General features: G+C 39.4%; 1 protein-coding gene across 3 annotated transcripts in view; it reads left to right on the top strand.

Annotated features, from left to right (window-relative positions):
• NEURL1 (neuralized E3 ubiquitin protein ligase 1) overlaps positions 1-17,624 on the top strand; it is a 255,943-nt gene that overhangs the window by 112,072 nt on the left and 126,247 nt on the right. The window contains exon 1 of one of the 3 annotated variants that reach the window (XM_061636095.1): positions 12,486-12,652. The exons of 1 other annotated variant lie outside the window; for it this stretch is intronic. In XM_061636095.1, coding sequence (XP_061492079.1) covers positions 12,619-12,652 — 34 coding nt within the window. In that variant the 5' untranslated portion in view covers positions 12,486-12,618. Of the gene's footprint in view, positions 1-12,485; positions 12,653-12,687; positions 12,765-17,624 lie in introns of those variants that run through there. One more of the 3 variants, XM_061636096.1, reaches the window with a different exon arrangement.

The following is a 17,624-nucleotide window of genomic DNA, read 5'->3' as shown; positions in this document are numbered from 1 at the left end:
ATTGGCCTTCAGATAATGTGGTGATGTTCCAAAAGTAAAGGGCCTTTCTGTTCTTTTCCTATGTTAATTTCCTTTTTTGATAACTGTACATACATGCTGGGTGACCTTGAATATTAGGGGCTTTAAAATGTGCTTAGTGCAGACCTTAACAGTTATGGCAATCTGACGAACTAAGCTTGTGCACAATTAGATAGAGGCTTGTTCAGCTCTCTTTCCTTGGAAATCCTTTTAACTACTTATCTCGGCACTGGTTTACTTTGTCCTGCTTTGCTCTTTTATCAACGCTGCAGATGGGACCTCAATAACAGATAAAACAACAATGTCAAGAGTAAGATTTCTAGCATTTGGTGAGAGCAGTATGAAATTATGGCCCATATCTTGCTCCTTTTGTTTATAAATGGAGGTGAGCAGGAGCCTCATAGAAGTAAGGCACTTTTGGTGATTCCCCATGCCCCTGAGATTCGGCTGGCCTTCACTAGGTACCGATCCTTTAATGTGGCAGGCCCTGCCCTATGGAAGTCCCTACCAATAGAGGTTTGGCAGGAACCATTCTTCCTTTTTTTCATGCTTCTCTTGAAAACTAAACTTTTTAGACAGGGCTTTTAACATGATTTTTTTTTATTTCAACCAATGCAGGATTTGTTGATGCTTCTATTATTGTTTTTAAAGATGTTTTTATTGGTTTTTAGTTTTATAATGTTTTGTATGTTGTGAGCAACCTTGATGAACTTGCATGAAAAGTGCAGCGTATAAATACTTCAATGAGTAAATAAATAAAATAAGTGGGAATAATAGATCTGACTTGCTTTTCTTAGTTTGTTATGCCCACAGCCATACCACACACTAATTTTTAAGTGTATGACTATAAGAAATAAGTGATTGTAAAACATGTGTATCATGTAGGTACATTTGCAAGGGTGCCAGGACTGGTTGCTGCTCTCTGTGAAGTGACCATTTGGTCACAAACGTGGGTTTGTGAGCTACCATGGGATATATGAAACTGATTCCAGATTATGCCAGACTGCTGAAGCTGCCGATGGGCTGTGAAATTGAAAAGGACATGTTCCGGGGAGATAACAGCAAAAAATCTAAACCATCAGTGTTCGAAGTGGTGGCCACCAGGAAACATCTGGAGAGCTCCATGTTGGTTATCCCTGGTCTGAATAGTCTTCTGGCAGCTTAAAGGCTAATAGATTTATTGTGGAATAAACTTGTAGATATTTGATAAAGTAGATCCATGAAACCTTTTGTTACAATAGATGTATTGCTTTGTTTGTTTAGAAATTTATTTTTACCCAGTCTTTTGCTCTCCAACATCTATATGTTTTTTAAATACCACTGGACTCTCGGTTTGAAAACAATATGGCCATACTTTTGCCACTGAACAGAATATGTACTATTTGTTGGCTTTCCCAAGGATGGCCTAGAGACCTAGGGGTTCCCAAACTGTGGTCTGTGAGTTTCATTCAGGTGGTCCACAGCATGTATATAAAAATGCAATTAAAAATCATACAGCACTTAGGACAGCCCATTACAGTTGCTACAACATTAAGTGGTCTGCCAAAACCTTCAGCAATTTTCAAGTGGTCTGTGGTTATAAACTAATTTCAGTTCACATTTGAAGCCAAATCTATCAAATTCACACTTTCTGAAACAATATGAGAACCAAAACACAGCCAGCCTTTGAAATTCACACTTATTTGAATTTTGCAATGCAGTTCGCCAGCCAACCGTGTTTACCATAATGCATACATTAGGGGAAAGCGTGCATAAAAGTGAACATATGAGTGAAAATAACATAAGGATATGCATTATAGGATGAGAAATTGCTTGCAAAAATATGTACATTAGTCAAAACTGCCTACAGAAATGTGGGCAGAGAAATATTTTATTTATTTATTTATTTATTATTTGATTTATATCCTACCCTTCCTCCCAGCAGGAGCCCGTAGGAGAAATAGGAGAAATTTGCACTGAAATGCTGGAAAAGTTTCATGAGGATTTAAAAAATAACCATAAATTGTTTCAGAAATGTGGAGAAATGTGAATTTAAGATTTGAAAAATTAGAAACTGAGGGCTGAAATTGACAGAACTTGAGCCCTGGTTTAGAAAGCATGTTCCCGAACTAAATCCTGCCATTGTTCAAACCGAGCTGTCATAAGAAATTGTAAGATAGTTCCTTTTGTAGAATGGAATAATATTTTTCCCCTAAAGCAAATAGTAAACATTAATTTTAAAACAAATGCCACGAAAATTCAATTTTCAGAGATAATTTACTGAAACTTGCACACTGAACATGCAGTCTTTGGCAGATAGCCCACTAAGAAATATTTTATTTGCAGTTTTCAGTGTAAGGATACAAATGCCTTGGGTAAATTACTTGTTACTCTATCTTTGGCTATAAAGTAGAAGAGATGAATTAGGATGCTGAATTATCTGTACCACACGTTTAGGAAACAAACAAGGCTACTGACGGGTAAATCCAGAAATCAGATCTTTGCACTGCCATCTGGTCATTATCTCCAATTGTCTTTGCTCTAATACTAAGTGAAAATTCCACTTTGTGTTAGAGACAGTGTCCTTTCCTTTCAACAAGATTGTGCAGTGGTGGTAAAAGGGTAGATTTAAAAATAAAATTTTGAACAGTTGATGCCCTTATTGTCCTATATGCAAACAGATGTTTGCGGCTGTGACACATGCCATTTCCAACACTATTGCACTATTCACATGATCCTAGGCAAGAATGAATGAACAATGAATGCACATGATGCGGAGCAGGATTGCAGCAGCAAATCCCATCCCGGCTGGCTCATAAGTACTTTTACAATATCCTCAGTCATGCATACAAGCCTATGTGCATACAGTATACGCATTTGTAGGGGTGTTGTAGGTGTGCAGACATACTCATTTAAGGCAGGGGATGGGGCTTGTTGCCCTGGTCCTGCTCTCCTTATGCTTATTTATTGTATGATCGAGGCATCGTATGAAAGACGCTTATATGTGTCCACATTTTATCACCTAGGTAGGACTGCACAGGCTGTTTTCGTGCTTGTGATTCCCACTGTGCAAGCAAGCATAAGAACATAAGAAGAGCCTTGCTGGATCAGACCAAAGAGGCATCTAGTCTAGCATCCTGTTTTCCATAGTGGCCAACCCAATGCCTTTGAGAAGGGCATAAGCAGAGCTTGAAGGCGATAGGTGTCTCTCTCTATAGCTCCTTATCAACTGGTTATCAGCAACTAGGGTTATAATTATCCCTAATTATATCTTCACTGTGTTTAGGGAATACTTTATTCCTCTAAACATACAAAATGAAAGTTAAATCATATATTTAAACAGCCACACTGCAAGAAGGATTATTACTGTGTTTGCCATGGATCCAAATGAGAACTCTGGTATGACTTGAGAAGGCCCTGCTTCGGTTTTAGTCAGAAACTGCAGGTAATGTTCTACGCAATATTGCAGTGAGACAAAATTGTTGTTGTCATGAAATATCAGAGGATCCTTCCTCAGATCAGTCCAAATTCTTCTCAATTAATGATTCAGAGAGTGGAAGATTTGACAGAAGGGAGATGACCATTGACTCAGAGTGGTATGTGTTTTGCCTGGTAGTGTTCTCAAGAGCTCCGTGTAAAAGTTCAGGCATGAAAAATAAAAATGTTTATGGTGTGGGGTGTAGTCTGCTGGCATGATGCCACATCTTCCCTCCATATGCAAATCCAATATTCAGAAGAGCCTCTGAATGTCTGAAAGGGGGCTAAGATCAGGCTATGTTGGAAAAAATGAAATCCTTCTTTGGGAAACAATATGAGTTGGATAGCCACTGGACCCATACGTGAGTATTTCACATCTCACATCTGCAGATAGGTGTTGCCAAGCCAGAACTGGATTATCTTAATTGCTAAAAAAACACTCAGAGTTGCACAAAGGCAAGATGGAATAATGGGGACAATAATTTATGTTGCCTACACATTCCCAAATATTTACCCTGCTGAAATGGGCTCCTAATTACCAGGATATCCTGCTGTTATCTTTTGGTGAAACAAGACAACAGCATCTCCAGCTCACATGCTCTTCTTATGTTATCTTGTTGTCTTAGGTTGTGCAAAGATGCAGAAAGGAAGCTGGGGTTCCGCTGGCAGATGGAGGAAAGTGGGGTCTTTGGGTTTGGCCAAGTATAAATCTAATGGCAGGGCTTAAACAAAGCTTGAAATCAGAACATTTTGTACGAGAATTAGCTGAGTTTTGTAATGGTGATAAAAAGTGATAATAATTTCTAGTAGTTTGTTCCCACTGGAATAGGCCCTAAGTAGTAAGCAGTCTAAATGTGTCCTGCTTGATATTGACACACACACATGCACAAACATACTCCACAGACTCACACATTCATTATACCAACCATGGCAATCTCTTCCCAGCTGCACTTGATGAAGATCCACTGCTCCAAGCAGCTCTGTTTACCCTTCACATGCAAATTCACGCCTGAGTCCTCAGACAGCTGCTGTCACTTACAATAGTCAACACTGCTCTAGATGAACCAATGGCTAACTCAGTATCAGGCAACTTTGTATGCTGACCACTTCACAGTGTGGTTTACTGCTGTCAGTTGAATTACTTTTAGGGATCCAGTGACTTAAGGCAGGTGGGAAGGAGGTTGGGAAGAGATATAACAGTTTTAAGACTATTAATCAGGGGTGGAGAAACTCAGGCCTGGGAGCCAAATGTGGCTCCTCAGACCTTTCTGTCTGGCCCTTGGAACTCTCCCCAGGCCACACTCCTTCCTCAGCCACATCCTTTACCTACTCTTCTTTCAGTGTTTTTGTCTGGCTGGAACGTGTCCTTGAACTCTGATAATGCTTCTAGCTCGCCTGGAAGGAGGATTAACCGGAGTGTGCAAGAGTGCTGTGGAACTAGCCTACTATACAATGCTAAAATTCACATTCGTTGCTCTGCCCACTATTCTCTGTGGCCACCACTGGCTTGTGGTCCCCAGAAGATTGCCCAGAAGAGAATGTGCCCTAGACTGAAAAAAGTTCACCACCCCTGCCATAAATGTATGCCATAAAAAAAAGAGAGAATACATGTAGTTTCCATGAAGACAGGGCACAAGACAAAAGGTGATGAAAGACAGAATTGATTCAACTTTGGGGTAAATTTCCTGAATTGAAGAGAAATTTAAACAGGGAAATAAATTGTCCTTGGATTTTTAATAAAACATACCAGTTCGGTGTTTAGAGTTTGATCAGATAACCTTATTGTCCTTTTCACTAAAAACCTCTTGATTTCAGAATATGTAATAAAATGAAAACTGAGTGTTGATCTTGTCCAACAACAACAACAGCTCGAGGAGTAGTTGATACATACAGAAGCAGCACTGTTGTAGTAGGTAAATGTGGACATGCAGGCATTGCAAGGGGGGGGAATTAATGGACAGAAGACCAACGTGTGTGCAGGTGCACATATGTAATGTGTCTGATTTCCTGAGTTCAACAGGATTTCCGTTTTTGAAGTTCACACTAGCTGTATTATGGTGCTTTATTAATAGAGACATAAAAATGCTAAATCTGTTTTTTGAAAATGGAAATAAGCCAACTCTACAACAGCTTGAAAGAAAGTGGCACATTGAATGGCATAGAATGGTATCATGGTTGAGAGAATAGGATGTGAGCCAGCAAGTACCTGATTAAAATCTCTGAATTTTATACATGTATTACAGATTTACAGATACAAAGAAAAAAGAAGCAGACGTGTTAGGAGTGATATCCAACATTAGAGCAGACCCATTAAAATAAAGGATATAAGTTACTTGGTTTTATTGGGCCTACTCTGAGTATGACTTAGTTGGGTATCACCTTAGGTATCCTAAATGTTTAAGTCAAAGGTTTAAGCCTGAAAGCATATGTTCCTAACAAGCTTTCTCATATCTATGGGTGACTTTAATAGCCGTCAGAATATTGCTAATTTGTTTCTCATGCTTTTACGAGGGTCTTCTCAAAGAACAGCAGCCTTAAGAAGAACTCAGTGAATGGCAAAATGGGACCAGCTCAAACAGAAGGGGAAACAACAGGTACGAACAAGTGAGATAATAACCAAGCCACAGGGGCAACAGGGAAATAGAAGGCCTTTTTAAAATAATCACACTAGTAGATTGGAGAGAAGGGAAACCCATTAATAAATGAGGAAGGGACAAAGTCAAATTGTTAATTACTTTGGATGTTAAAGGCTAATCTTGAAGCAGAGCGTTAAATTGCATCCATTGGATAATTATTTAAATTGTTTTAATTAACTAAGAGCTTAGAAAAGGCAGATATGACCATGTGAAAAGAAAATGGGGGCAGGGCTGGGGGTGCAGAGAGGCTAAATATAAATAATTGACAGGTAAAAGAATGAAATCTCAGATTCATTGACACCTGAAACAAGTTGGTGTCAAGAATTAAAGTAACAAACTTAGGCAAATCATTTGAAATACGAATAGAAATACGACTTGTGCCAAATCTATTATAGAATATCTATTATAATCTCTATTCATTGACAGTTTTTCATTACAAATATACTAGAAGCCGATGGCCAAAGAACTGACTTGTTAGTTAAAATCAACATATAACATTCATCCCCACCACACCACCTGCTTCTTAGTCCTCAGTTCCCCTTAAGGTTGCCAGGTCACAATACTTCAGAGACAGTGGAAGCCACAACTGGCAGGATTCTCAGGCTGGGTCTAGGCTTTGGAGCAGGGGTAGGGAGCTTTCAGCCTGCAGCCCCAACTTGGCCTGCCAGGCCTCCTCATTTGGCAAGCCAGGCTGTTTTGAGGAAGCCATGCCCACCTGCCCCCCTCCTGAGGTATACAATGTCAGGTGTGGGCAGCTAAGGATGGGGCTTCAAAGAAACAACTGGGGGCTTAAAGTAGGATACTGATTGTTCCTTTGATGGAGTAAGGTGCACTCCCAATCATCCATCACCTTGCTCAAGGAGGCGGCGGCGGCAGTTTCCATTCAGTGCAAACTGCTTCTCCTGCCCCATATGGCTCCTTTCCACCCCTGACATCTGGGATGGAAAAGGAAAACATATGGAGATTTCCAAAGCATAAGGCTGGGAATATCCTTTGAGCTGTGGTTCCCAAGCTTGAGAACCCCACACAAGGGACTTTGACAGGCGGGTGGGACAAACCACCTGTTAGCTGTGATGTCATAATGATGTTATGTGATCGACAGGTGGGTTGCCCTGCCCACCTATCAAAAATGACCTACAGGGTCAAATTTGGCCTGCAGATCTTTATCTGCACCCCAGAGCAAAAAGTTCCCCACCCCTGCTTTAAGACCTACCATTTCTGCCTTCCTCTTGGCTACCTAGTCCACAGTGACTTTTTTTCAGACTGAGCACAGCACAGGTTATATTTCTATTTGCACAGGGCTGATTTAGTCAGCAAACATATTTACAAACCTATGTTTATAAATGCTGAATATGTACCATTATGAAGCAATTTTAAAAGACCATTTTGTATGCTCTTTGCAGTTCATTTCTGAGTTATTTCTCAATATATTGTGGCCATAAGACAATAGTGGCCTCCTTTTAAGTCCATTAGAACAAGCAGGACTTGTGTTTACCCAATTCTGTGGCTATTCTGTTAATCTTTAACATCATGACCCGACTATATCCTCACAATAGATTATCCAGTTGGGATCAAAACTAAGCCTAGCTTCCAGTTTGTTGCAAACAAGCAAACAAAAAGCAAAATGTGCTCTATCATACATAAGAAATTTCTCAAAATAACACCCTGGAAGGCATCCCTTCATCCCTTTTTATGGCAACCAATTTGTTTTTTCACTTACTTGTGTTGAAAACAGTGGTCACAATCCAACACATAAAGTGCATTGATAACTATGGAGATAATTAGATCTAAATGTGCTTAAATCTGTATTGGATTGAGCCAAGAATCTCCTTAAGTACTTATGACAGAAAAATGAACTAAAACGCATATTCCAGGCTATGCAATACAATCCTATGTATGCTTACTCAAATGTAAGTCCCTCTGTGTTCAATGGGGCTTATCCCTATGTAAATGAAATGTACTCTTGCCCTGTTAAATGGAAATAAAATAGGTTGGTTCCTGAAGGAGCAGAGACAGCCCTCTGCATGTACATTTATACATGTTCTTTTCACATCTTACAACAATGAGGAAGGTGAGGCTGCAATGATGCCAAAACTCCTTATACAACTGGTCTTCAACCTTGGGTCCATAGATGTTGAGGGACTTCAACACCAGTCATCCCCAGACAGCATGGTCAATGGGCAGGGATGATGGGAATTGTAGTCCATCAAATTCTGGGGCCCCAAGGTGCTTATACCATTTATTGAATACACAAGAAAACTGACAATAAAGACTTATCAAGATATCATACATCACTTAAGGGTGCCCCCTTAAGTATCAATAAAAAAGAGGAAATGCTTCACACACATACACACAAAGACAACCAAAGAGGATACAGATTTACATAAAACCTGTGTATGCTAATTTATATGTATAGATGCAAGTTGCTATCATTTAAGTAGAAATACAATGCATCATACACATAGTGAGGAAGACTGATCAGGTGACTTATTTATTTATTACATTTATACCCCACCTTTCTTTTCATGGTAGAAACTCAAGGCAGCTTCCATATGGTTCCCAAGCGGTCTCCCATCCAGGCACTGACCAGACCTGACCCTGGTGCTGGCCTCATGTGCCTTCAGACCAGTCTGCTCTCCAGATGCAAACTGTTCTTCAGATGCAAACTGTTCTCCAGATGCAAACTGTTGCCGGGAAAATCAAGACCCCCGCTTTCACTTCTTATCATTGTTTATCATAACTATAAGACCAAACAACACCTAAAAATAGAGGGCTGTTAGGTGTTCTCTTCCTCTGTCAGCCCTTTCTCTGTAAAGTAGAATGGCCACCGAATGCATCATATGTGAATGTGTTGCCATAAAGAGAACTTTCATGTCCTACCACCTCAAATGCAGTGCTTTTCCACTGCAGTGTGTTCACACATTCAGCTGGCAGTCATCAACCATACAGAAATCTAGATACGTGTTTTCATATATGAATCAGGCTCACTGGTACTGTACTGCAAGTGTGATTTGCTTATATGATACCTTTTGCAAATTAACCTAGTTCCCCTATACAAGTGAAGGTCCTCTAAAACATGCCTATTTTTTCTTTCAAACTTTTACTTATGTTAAACTTGCATTAATAACTTGCAGATTAAAAAAAGCCCACAGTTTGATTGTGTATTCAAAAACAGGGAGGTCTTCTTTTACATAAAGATTTTGCAGGTGCTTCCTGTGTATGTCTTTGTACCAACATTTGCTGCAAAGCCTGCAACTTTAGCAATGCAGGTGCAGCTCTGCTCTTACAGTACTGGAAGAAACGCAGCAGCAGAATTAAGTAGGAGCAATGACTGCCAAGAAACTGCTGTAAAAATGCAGACTGTAGTAAGGAGAGAATTTCAGGACTGGTTCATGAAGCTGTCTCGGGGCCTAGAAAGCTAGGAGTTATTGCGGCTTCTTGTCTTTAGCACCCTGCCTTATTCACACAGTGTTTTATACAGAACTGTATGTGTTAAAGGGATATATAACTGTCATTGACATATAATCCCTCCCAGATGGAGGGAGAATATCCATGACAAGTAGGGCAGCTGATTATCATAGGACAAGAGACATTGTTTTTTAGGTGCAGAGAAATAGATTTAAGTTAAAGATTAGATCAGTAGTTCAAAACTCAGATTAGTTGCCCAGGAAAGTTATGGAATATTTTTTTCTTGGAAGTTTCATCAACATCATCATCATCATCAACAATAACAGCAGCAGCAGCAGCTGGACAGTTATTTGTGAAGGAGTTTTTAAAAAAATGCTGTGTTGAGGTATATTTGTGTGTGTAAAATGAGATAATTTGAGCAATAATATGATTCCATTACTAGTTGAAGGCCTGGTGTGGTAATTTTACTGCCGTGCATATGGTAACATATACATTTTATATGGGGCGGTATATAAATGTAATAATAAATAAATAAATAATTTACTTCTCATCCAATGCATTTTAGGTCAACCAATGGAAAACACACTATTTCCTTAATACTGAGAGTAGTTGGTCAAGAAGCAGAAATATACACCCACTTTTCACCATATTTTATTAGAAGTGTTATTTATATAAAGCTATACTGCCATGGGGACTCCATGATGACTTGTCATGGAATAATGATGTCATGGTGTAGAAGGGACCTCAAAAAACATCTAGTTCAACTTTGCCGGTGCAGGACTGCTTCACCAGGAGCTCTGTAAAGTGCTTTCCAGGACGGGCGAAGATGGTCAAATGTGTAGTAACCAATGGCAAATTAATGGTTGGGCCTCTTAATAACACTGTGGGGGAACCACTGCAATAGCATGTTTAATGTGTAATGTTGCACAAGCAGAGATCAATGTCAGCCAAGGTTACACAATGCCAAAACTCAGAATGAAGAACACTTTAGGAAACAATGTCATTTAGGCTGCAAGCTTATACTCATTTATCTGGAAGTCAGCTCCATTGAACTCAATGGGACTTACTTCTCAGTAGGCATATATAGGATGGCCCTATTAGTTGTTGCTATGAAAACCTATGCCATAAACCTGTTTGTGGGTAATAATGCAAATTATTCTTGTTTACATATAATGTTTTGGCCAATGTATAAGCATCCGACATTTCCCTGGGAGAACTGTTTGTCCATTGGCTGTGTCAGTGGACCAGAGGGAGTCCAGCCAGCAGAGATTATGAACTCTACTAATTGATTTTGACTTGTCCCAATGCCTGGCCACTGGCCAACAGACATAGGAGATGCCAGCCACTCTGTTACAAACTGGAAAGTGTATAAACTATGCTTTAGATATTAGATAATTTACCAAATGCATGAACTAGATCCTCTGCACACACACCCTGGTACATCATGCCCAAGTCACCAAATCAATGTGTTAATCTTCGCAGCTCCCTGTGTGAATTTATCTCTATCTTCTTTGGTCAGTGCATTCTGCTTCCAGCTTCCTTACCTGACCCCTCAGATTTGTACCTGTTTTGTGTATCCTAGAAACCTAGACAGTGACTTCCCTTTCCATCTGTCTTTCACTCACATATCTTTTAAGTCCCTCTTCATAAGCTTTCATCTGATTCTTCTCTGTCCTTCTGCCTGTACTATCTTATACCTGTGAAGAAACTGGGTGTTATTTACGTGCACATCTTGTAGTCAACTAAGTCCTACTCAGAGTAGGCTCACTGAAATTAATAAACCTAAGCTAGTCATGCCTATTAACTTCAATGGGTTAACTCTGAGTAAGACTAGCATTGAATACCAACCCACTGTTTGTAACCCCTCTCTCTGCCTTTCTATACTATTCTGGCGTATAGGTATATACCTGGAGTATAGTATATAAGTGGAGGGTAATGGTTTGCAAATCATTGAACTTGTTCTGCAACTTGAAACTTCAGCATAAAGTTAGTTTGATTTTATGTTGTGGTAGAGCTGGGGTACGTTTTGAAGATTACGGGCTTGGTTCTTATTTTGCTGATAGATGTAGAGAAGGAGAAGATTCTTAAACCAGCACAGAGGGGCAGAAGGGAGGTTTGTGCCTTTGAACCCTGCACATACACACGCCTGCACAACTCAGTGCTTTTAATAATGCTCACTGCAGTCAATCAGCAGAGGTAATGGACTGAAGAGCAGGCTGCATTGTGTCTGAGCTGAGCCTGCAATCCTGCCACAAAAGCTAGTCTGAGGGGGGTGGAGAAAATATTTTTGCTATTACGATCCAGGGTGAACCATTCTGCATTTCAGACACTTCTCCCTTGCTCTTACTTAATAATTAACTGGCTGAGGGATCTGGGCCAATGATGCCTGGTAATATAAGCATTTTGGTTTGGGTTTCCCCTTGCCACCCCCACAGACACATGGTTTAGGAGCTATGTACTGAATGAAAGTCTTCATTTTTATCTTGAAATTGCATAATGATGGAAGTGGAAAGCAAGTTTCAATGACAGCCAGACTTTCAATTTATAAATAAATCTGTTTTGTGTTTGCAGTGAAATTTGCAGAGACAACGGCTTTGTTTGGCTTACAAGCAAGGGTATCTTTGGGTTTAGAATTAGGCATGTAGCCACTGCATTCGACAGTCAAGAAATCCACTATATTTTTCTTAATAATTTTTTAGAGGTGCAATTCCAGGTTAGGGAAAACAGAATAAAGGCTGATGGACATGGCATGTTTAGTTGCCTGTGAGTTACTTTGGGGTTGGGATATTGTATGTGTCTGTAAAATGCTTTGAGTTTCTCTAGCTGTTTCAGAATCACAAGTCTCCTCCTTATGTAAATAATCATGACATATGCCTCTGCTTACTGCTGAGCCTGAGAGGGTCGGAAAGTGGGTGGAGGCTGATCGCAGGCTTCTGTCGTGTGTTCATGAGTGTGTTATTTATGTGAGAGTCATTAAATCTCTCTGAATCGGAGTGTGCATGTGTCTTGCATGCTGACAATGATTGCATGCTTGGAGTTCTGCATCTCTGCCCAGTGAGAGAGGAAACTGCAAGGTAGCCAAGCCACCTTGCGCAGTACGATGGGGGGACAGCTAACCAGAAGCACACTATACGGTAAGGAGCTGGCCAGCAGCACTGATGTTTAGACAGCAAATTCTTAATGTTCAGTAGATTTCATGTCCTTTGCCTGACCCTTCTGCAGCAGGGAACAATATGGCTCATAAAGGTAAGTGAGGTGCTGCGAAGAAGCTGCAGTCTCTCCCTTCTCGCTAGATGTCTTTTCCTTTAAATAAAATATTCTTATGAGAGATGGTCTTTTAAAAAGGAGAATACCTAGATGTGTGTGTGTGTTTTATCTGATCTCATTCCATATGTTGCTTTTTTTTAATTGCTTTGGACATATATTTGTCTACGGAACACTGCTTTCTCCACTGACAAATACCCCATAGGAAAAGAAAGAAAGAAAGAAAGAAAGAAAGAAAGAAAGAAAGAAAGAAAGAAAGAAAGAAAGAAAGAAAGAAAGAACATTATATAGTGTGGACAGCAAGGCAAGACAGTTTAAAAGGCATCAGAGGAAGCATTTATTTAAGAAAGTGGATCAGGGTTTCATCTTTTAAGATTCCTCCGACAGAGGGATTCTGCTATGCATGCGTGTGTGTAAAACTGTGTTTGGTTTACAGCGCAGCTCGAGGCTTGAAAGCTGCTTCATTGTAAATCTATTTAGTACAGTACACTGCATGTCTTTGTAGGATAATGGAACGGAGTGCACAGGAGGAGAGGGTGCAGTATTGCAGGGTTCTGAACTGGCTTAACACTGAGAATGAAAAACTTTGTGATGAGGGACAAAATCATGTACACTCTTTTAAAAGGTGACTCAGTTAGGGGAACCTGCATGGGTTAAATAATGGGCACGATCCTGCCAAAATGTCAGTCTCATTAATTTCATTGAGAGAGTTAAACATATGCCTAACTTATTTTAATCAACGTTGATAGGGATAGATGGGGCTTAACTTTGACTGGATGGTACACAATATGTTTCATGCCAAAACTGTTAGTTTTTTTTTTTTTTCCTTTAACTTTTATACATTGAGCGGAAAAGTGCTTTTTATGTAAAATATTTCTTAGCAGGGTACCCACAACGCAGTTTTGAACCAGGAATATAAAAGTCGGTTTACATTGAAGGTGTGTCTTTATATACAAGTTGTGACAGTGTATATGGTATATAATTAGTTTTCCAAGATGAGAAGTCGGTTGGAATGTTCACATTTGGCATGTTTCCATTTGGGGGGTTTCTATACTTCTATATTTTTATATTCCTTACAATTTTCCAACAATATTTCAACCCACTAACTCGTTTATTTATTATTTACAGCAGATTCTGCATATAATTTTAATAGTTGTTTGCATTGCCCAACCAAAATTTCTTAGACCAGTTTGTGCCCTTTTTCCGGCACATCACATGTCACGTACTGTTTGCAAAATAGCGTTACTGTATTGTCATAACAAAAATTAGAAACTGAGCCAGAAGTGCTAGATTTTCTTCAGCTGTTTAAAACAGTTAATCTTTTGGTGAACTGGGGGAGAAATCTAGACTGAATAAATACCTCCATGAGTCTGTGCAAATGTATGGCTAAAGTTGAGAACTGTCTGTGGTAAGCATTCTTCAGTGGCAGTCAGTGTCTACTTGAGTATAGTGTAGCCACCCAACATCTGCACCACTTTACCTTTTCTGGGGAAAGAATAAAGCCAAAAGAATAAAAAATTAGCTTAGGAAGAAGGAGGTACAAAGACATATTAAGTCTACCACTGTGAAGGGAACAGAACTATAAAGAAAGATGCAGATGCAAGAAATAGTGGTTATAAACTGGTCATCAGCAAAAATCATGTTGGAAATAAAAAACAAGTTTACAGCATTTTAAGAGTCTCACAAAAATAGGAGCAAGAATGAAGAATCTCATGGGGTTCAAGTTGGAGTTGAATACATTTCTGGAGGCTATCCTGTGATTTATCTTCTGGTGCCTCAGTTGTGATCAGGAAATGGACCTTCGCATGCATTGCCTCTTTTCTTCTTTTTCCCTGTTTTTATTGGTGGCATAAGGAACTGTTACAGCTTGAGACAGGAAGTTGCATGGCATGGAGTGGTGCTCCACCACAGTTGTATTCCACAGAAGACTCATTTACTCACAGAGGGTCTCCGCTGATTTTCATATATTGGTTCAAGAAGAGATTTTCTCTAGAGTTGCTACATAACTCTGTATTTTGAGAACATGAGGACTTGCTTTTCCTTGATATGTGTGTTTGGGCCTGTGTACTCACTTGATTTATATGGAGCTATTTGTGTTGCGGGTATTTGCTTGATCTATAGTATGTTTTGGAATATGCAAATTAATCCATTGGGTGTGAAGTTGGCCTAATTGGCCATTTGGTCTCTTCCAACCTATCTTGCTTCTCTCCTCAGCCAACATTCTGGGACAAAATCCTATCCCCAGTGCACTTTTCTATGAAGAATTTACACAGAAGTAAAAACACATAATTGTTCTTCCAGGGCATTATCACACATCATTGCCAAATTTCAGCCACTTTCCATGTACAGTTTCTTTTTTTAAGCAAAAAAGCACCAAAAAAGCACATAAAAAATCCCAAGAAATTTCCTGAGTTTTGGTGTTAGGTACTTTTTTGTTCTCAATCAGTGGAAGGTGTTGGGGTCAGAGCTTGGAAAAGTTACTTTTTTGAACTATAACTCCCATCAGCCCTAGCCAGCCTGGCCACTGGATTGGACTGATGGGAGTTGTAGCTCAAAAAAGTAACTTTTCTGAGCTCTGGTTGGGGTAAAAATTTTCAAAGGCTGATCCAGAGAAGCAGACTGAAGTGCCCATATAAAACTTTCTTTCTGAGAACAAAAGAAGAACCTGGGACATAAAACATCCCAAGAAATCTATTGATTTTTGTCATTGGTGGGTTTTTTTTGTCCCAGCCAGTCAGTGGAAAGTTTTGAGGTAAAAATGTTCCATGGGTTTTTCCAAGGAAGCAGACAAGTGCCTTTCTCCTGACACCACAAAATGGGCCATTTTACATCCATAAGATGGATTGGAGTTTGGCCTTGGTCTGTAAAATGTCCACCAAACCATTTCTGTTAAGGTTTTTATGGTGCTGCATAATCAACAACAGATGTATGGCAGATAAATGAATAGGCAAACTCATTAATGATTTTTACAGGGTACTCACAAATAATAATTAAAATAAATAAATAATAATTATTAAGAAAAACAGCAACAGGAAATGGGGACAGACATGTGGTAGCGATTTGTTTGTGGCTGACGTGCCTTTATGTCACTTCTCCTTCAAGCCATTTGTAAATTTACATGTGACCAGAAAAGATCAGAAGGACAGAAGATGTATTGGTTAATGATATGAAAAGATTAACCAAAACACATGACAAAGAAGCACCATGATAATGAAAGGGGTTGGGTTTGATAGTTCTGAACACTACAATCCTATCTGTTTGTGAATTCGGAAATAAGTCCCACTATATTCAGTGGGGTGTACTCCCTAGTAAATATGTTTAGGATTTCAGCCTACGTCTTGGATCTTGTTATTATATACAGAATAGGTGCACAACAGGCAGAGGCTGTTCAGACCAATTGTAGGCTAATCAAACCTGGTGCAAACAGTGATGGTATTTTGCGTATGGAAAGTGAACAAATAGATTTCCCCCCACCAAGAACTGAATTGCAGTCGGCAAGACCTTCCTTACCATGCTGGGTGATACCCAATTGTGCCCATACATCAATGGGACAAACACCATTTGTGGAATGGATTCCTCCTCCCATTGGAGCCTCCTCCCCAATCTGCCCTAGAGGGCTGGGGAACCCTCTGGGGCGTATTTGGGGAATGGGGTCTGCAAAGGGGAGGAGAGGAAGTCTCATTGCATGAGCAGAAGTCTACTTAGGCAGTGTTGAACATCACTCGCTGTGTTTTTTATATTTGCATGTTTGGTTTAATTTACTTAACTAACATGAATGTAACATGGATTTGAAGCATAATGTATGAGCATATAATTTGAATATCTTGAAATGAGCCTAAATACATGTAGTGTTACAGCAGCAGTTCTACAATTCCAATCACTTAAAAATGTAAATTATTTACAGATGAGTCTGTTTTTTTCTGCCTGTCTTCTCTAAAGCACTTAAAGCAAGTTACTTTGACTATAGTTGCATATTCAAATAACTTTTGTTCCCATTCTTTTAAACTTGGACAAGATATATTATTCGTGCTGCAGTAACTCCTTCCCTATGTTTTGTTAGAATATCTATGACGTAAGTAAGAAGAAATAGTTGAGGATCTGAGTTTATTCTTAGTCATATAGTAATTGATTTTTCTTCTAAATTATGTTCAATAAGTAATTGCTGTAGGACATATCCATTATGAGTTTTTTTAAAAAAGGTAGCTAGATATTTTTGGACTTCCAACATTTTGGGGAAAAGTAAACATTTATCTTATGAAACGTACTTACTTCATAAGGGAAGGGTCGCAGCTCCGTGGTGGAGCATCTGCCTTGCATGCAGAAAGCCCTAAATTCAATCCCTGCCCTCTCTACTTAGGGCTGGGAATTTTCCCTGACTCTAAAACCCTGGACAGCCATTCCAGTTAATGAAGACAATACTGAGCTAGATGGACCAATAGTTTGAGTCACTCTAAGGCAGCCTCTTATGTTCCTGTGTACTGCAGGTGATCTATTATCTCAAGAGTAGTTCTTCCTCAAGAGTAGAATATAATGAGTAGTTGTGCCTTTTTTTCCAGTATATATTCCTAGTGATGGAATAATATTGGGTGTCTGAGGATCTTGGAAGGGTGGCCGTGATGTCCTGCTTTGCAGAACACAATCCTCTATTTGAAAGTGTTCTCTATTTGAAGGGCTGTCCAATCCAAGTCCACTTCAAAGATAAGGAATCATAAGAAAGGAGAACAGTGGCCTTCAATTTGCTCAACAAGAGTTATCATCTTGACAGCAGGTTATCTGTCATCCCTGCTATAGTCAGATGTATTGCATTTTTAATTTAAATTATAGTATTTATTTCTGAATTTA

This window comes from Rhineura floridana, chromosome 7, assembly GCF_030035675.1.
Source record: "Rhineura floridana isolate rRhiFlo1 chromosome 7, rRhiFlo1.hap2, whole genome shotgun sequence".
In the NCBI taxonomy this organism is placed as follows: domain Eukaryota; kingdom Metazoa; phylum Chordata; class Lepidosauria; order Squamata; family Rhineuridae; genus Rhineura; species Rhineura floridana.
The sequence above is the reverse complement of the archived record's forward strand: the minus strand, read 5'-3'. Positions and strand labels throughout refer to the sequence as shown.